General features: G+C 29.5%; 1 protein-coding gene across 8 annotated transcripts in view; it reads right to left on the bottom strand.

Annotated features, from left to right (window-relative positions):
- LOC18047632 (BAG-associated GRAM protein 1) overlaps nt 1-3,103 on the bottom strand; it is a 14,368-nt gene extending 11,265 nt beyond the window's left edge. For 5 of the 8 annotated variants that reach the window (XR_002906414.1, XM_006442722.2, XM_024188134.1 and 2 more), the window contains exons 1-3: nt 2,490-3,103; nt 464-514; nt 201-298 (exon numbers count right to left, since the gene is read on the bottom strand). Coding sequence is in view for 7 of the 8 variants with exons in the window: in XM_006442722.2 (XP_006442785.2) it covers nt 201-298; nt 464-514; nt 2,490-2,681 (341 nt within the window). In the remaining variant the exon portion in view is untranslated. The remainder of the gene's footprint in view (nt 1-200; nt 299-463; nt 515-2,489) is intronic. The other 3 variants (XM_024188132.1, XM_024188135.1, XM_024188136.1) reach the window with 2 other exon arrangements.
- Nucleotides 3,104-4,505: the final 1,402 nt, after the last annotated feature.

Here is a 4,505-nt window from a genome sequence, read left to right as displayed (position 1 = left end):
AAAACCCTCAGTGTACAGTTATACTCTCTCATGTTCCCAAATAACAATTAAATATAAATGCAAATTGGTGATGGCACCGAAATCTAACAATAATAACCTGAGGAACTGAAAGATCTAATCGTGAAAGAAATTCAACGAATTAGTTGGAAATAATCACCTATTAAGAAAAATGTGAACAAGCAGAAGATAGATCAAATAACCTGAATCGTTTTTCTGAACCACAAGTAATGATGGCATATGGATCTGATGTGCCATTTAAGTTTGCACCAATGAGATTCTTAGCTGCCAACAATTCCAACTGAAAAACAGGGCAAACAAAATCTTGTTGTCAAACCAAAGGAGATTCCATAACATTGGTCAAGACATAATATTTAATCCTATGAAAACTTGCAGATGATTGAATTCATTTACAGCTTCACATATACCAGATTAAAGCATAAACAAGATCAAAAAGAAAAGATACCTTAATTAAATATGCAGAATTGGTTTGAGGGTCTCCTTTAAACTGGACCATCTACAAAATAAGTGAAGAACTGCATGTCAAAGAAGTGGAAAATTACTGGATGAAACAAGTGCCACGCAGAGTAGCCTATTACAGCAAACTGGAATTCCAATCTTGAAGTTAAAGGACTATGTAAAACTCAACAGCTTCAGCAATGTGGTCTTGACTTGCAAAACCAAGAAAAAATAACACGCTGCATTGAAGAAGATGATTGTAAAGCCTCAAACTTAAAATTTTTCGCGTGCAAGAAAGAACAGAAATTCTGTTATCTGCTTGCTAACCAATATCTTGAGATTTGTCCTTCATTCTCTTTCTATAAAAAGTGAAGCACACTATTTCATAGAGTCTTGTAATAACTATGGTCTAAACTAAGACAAACAAATATACTTGGCCAATTTAGTTACGATTTTGGCCCCAAATTACAAAATTGGTAATACACAGAAATCAATAACTTTCCCTTTCCTGTGTTTTTTGGCAACCAAAAACCAAAATATATTATTAAACATGAAAGACAACTGTCACTTTTCATGCATCAATCACATTACACAGCATGGAAATTATAAAGATAGGAATCAAACAAATAATGAATAACCAAAGCTCAAAGAGAAAAAGATTCCCTAATTGTAGTGAATTAGACACCAAGCTGCACAATCACATACAAGATCACACAGGTATTACATAAAATTAAAAATACAATTCATATTTGGGTAAATATCACCGACCACCTATACATTACAACTTTATAAAACTCAACCCTGATGTGTTAAAATTCATTAGATATATCCCTTGAAAGAAAGGAAATTTATCACGAGCCTCCCTCCAATTTCTAAACTGAAACAAGCCTTAGTGTATGTTTGCAGCTGTTATGTTTATGCTTAACTTTGAAAGCACAGTGGCATATGAGTTTGGTAATATCCAGATTTACTTGAGAGATAATATTTATCAACCACTAACCTATCAAAGCCCTAGACGGTGTATTCTTTTTTCGTAAACCTTTTTTGAATTTCATAAACCTAAATTAAACCAAAACTAAATGATAACAGAAGCAAAATCCACTAAAGAATTTTCCACAAAGAATAATGAGATGATTTGTATCAATCTCCGGACCATTGTAATGTATATGCACATATAAAAATAAATCCAATAATGTTCCCTTTCTTGATTTATTCTGCAAAGATCAAACTTCCCCCAACTTTCATTCATAGTTGGGAGCTATAATAACATACTAGATCAGTGACCCTAAAAAAAAAATAAAGAGGAAGAAACTTTCTCAATTTATTTTCCTTCAAAAAAGCACTATCAATCGTATAAAATATGAAACAAACAGAGGACAGCCGCTATCCAAAATGAATTGATAACCATCACGTTACTGATACAAAGATCTAAGCTCTATGAAAATTTAACACTTTGGCATCGAAAAGAAAATATCGGGTATTCTAGAAAAGAAATAGAATAGCATTTCATAATTAACTTACATATAAGAAAAAATAAATAATTTTTAAATAAACTGAATTTATTACAATTTTCCTATTCTATAAAATAAAGTAGAAAAAATGAAATGTCTTTGCACCTTGAGTCCAAAAAATATATCCAAACCAAAATTAAATTGTACTTGCAGTTGCTGATTCCAACCAACAGCAACTTTCGGATAAAAAGCCACAGTACCTCAAACCCCAAACATGCTCCTAGAATTGTCAAGAATCTTCCTTGCAGAGGAGGTTATTAATTAATGGAACATTCATAATTCTCTATTAACAAATAATCAAAGACTCCTTTTCATTATTCTACCCAATTGCCTAATCATATACAAGCATCAAATTCACCTCAATTTTTTTTGGCCCATTTTCATCAATCTTTCAACACTCAGACAAAGCTAATCCCTCGAAAAAAGTTAACACTTCAAATATTCTCATCATTTATATCAAAACTCAGCAGCGTCAAAAAGATTAAAAGTAAACAGAAAAAAAAGGTGAAAAAATAAAATTACTTTGACCTTGTCTTTATCATCAATAGCACTAATTGAAGAATTCTCAACAAGCTGCGATCGGTCAACGCCGAAATCTCCGGTTTTAGAAAAGAAAAACCAATAGGAGGCGATCACGCACAGCGACGCAGCCACCGTCACTTGAATCTCCCACCACGATGGTACCAGAATCTCCATTGCCGTTTCAATCATCATGTCTGTCGTTTTGGACCTTCTCTTTCTCTTCGTCTACCTCTAACTCCAACTCGACCTCCTCTCTTACTTTTAATTTAAAATTTTCGAATAAATTAATTCAAATGGGGGTTTTAAGGGTTTTGTTTGTTCGGAGAGAAATTAATTGAAAAAAAAAAGAAACAGAATAAGAAAATAAATAAATAAAAAAGAAAGTCAGAGAGAAAATTGGACCGTTGTACTTTGAAGGGCGACATTTAACACATGAAAATGGAGAAAGAGCCAGAGATGGAAACCGGTGAGGTTTTTTTGTGGCGAAAATATCCTCATCTTCGTTCGCCTAATTTACGGTTGTACCAATATATGTTAGCTGTAGTTTTGTACAATGTTGGGGGTATATTTGAACCTGGACATTAGAAACTTCAACTGACTTTGAATTTTATGCATGGAAGGAGACAGCGTGTAGACTGAGTTTCCAAGCACGATTCAATAATATTTAAATATTTTAATTTCTGGTTTTTTAATAAATTCCACGTGGGATATTTCCTGATTTTGTTCAATGATTTATAATTCTGACCTCATTAATAATTATAGAGAAAATAAATTGTTTATGATGATCTTGTAGATAATTGATATTATGTCTTAAAATACGTTTGGTGATGTATAACAAAAAATAATCGATAAAACTTATTAATAACAATATTAATAATTTTCTCTTTTTAAATTGTTTTCTAAATATAAACCCAAAAATTTATTTACTATCTAAAAAATTAATATAGTATTTGTACAGGTTTTTGATTCGATAAACGGAAAATCTATTTTAAATGATGGTACTAAAATTTCTAATTTTTTGTGCAATTATTGGATTGTTATTAAGCAATAATTTAGCTTCATGGTCCAAATTTGACCATCAATATTTAATTTCAATTTATTTTTTTTTCTTTTTAAGTATTCTCTAAGCAAACGTGCAAATTTTAATATTGAGGATGCACTTGTTGATTAGAGGGTGAAATTCGCGGGATAGCATTGTTAATTTCTTATTATCTACATTCAAGATTGTTTGTCTATTAAAATAATCCAGAGTTTTTTTCTCTTTTTTTTTTTTTATATATAGTAAAATAACCAAGAGTTGGAATCAAGATAAAAATATGATTTGGGAAACATAGTGGATATAAGACAATATCAAAGTTGGTGAAAAAATTTCTCATCAGATTTTTTGTCGATGGGAAAATAGAAAGACGTGACATGTTCCTAAATGTATTTACTTATTTTTATTTGAGGTAACAACTTTTGACATGATGGACGAATTTGATAGGAACTTGACACGAAATAATAAATTTATAATAATTAAAAATCGACCTAATTATTAAATAAGTTAGCATTTAGATTGACAATTATCAAGTTTGAATTTAGAGTTTTCAATACGATTAACAATTCACGTATTCTTGTTATACTCATTTACGTTTCATTTCAATAAAATTTTGTTATATATTCATCATACTTTAAAAATTAGAGAACGGTCATGTAAACTCCTCAAATTTTCAATAAAAGACACCGATACCTCTTTTAATTATAATATCATTTGGCTCTATTAATTTAAAGAAATTAATTCCAATGTTTTATAATACATGAAAATATAATATTAAAATGAATGACAATATATACCTTTTAAAATAATTTTAATATTTAAAAAATATTTTAATCCTTTACAATCTTATATTATATTAAACTAAGTTTTATAATAAACGAAAACAGAATATAAAATATAAACATATAAAAATTTAAATTCTTTTCAATATAATATAAAATAATCTTCATATTATTAATACATGAAATGTATTTTATTAA

Source organism: Citrus clementina, unplaced genomic scaffold, assembly GCF_000493195.1.
Source record: "Citrus clementina cultivar Clemenules unplaced genomic scaffold, Citrus_clementina_v1.0 scaffold_3, whole genome shotgun sequence".
NCBI lineage: Eukaryota > Viridiplantae > Streptophyta > Magnoliopsida > Sapindales > Rutaceae > Citrus > Citrus x clementina.
This window is presented reverse-complemented; position numbering and strand designations above follow the sequence as displayed.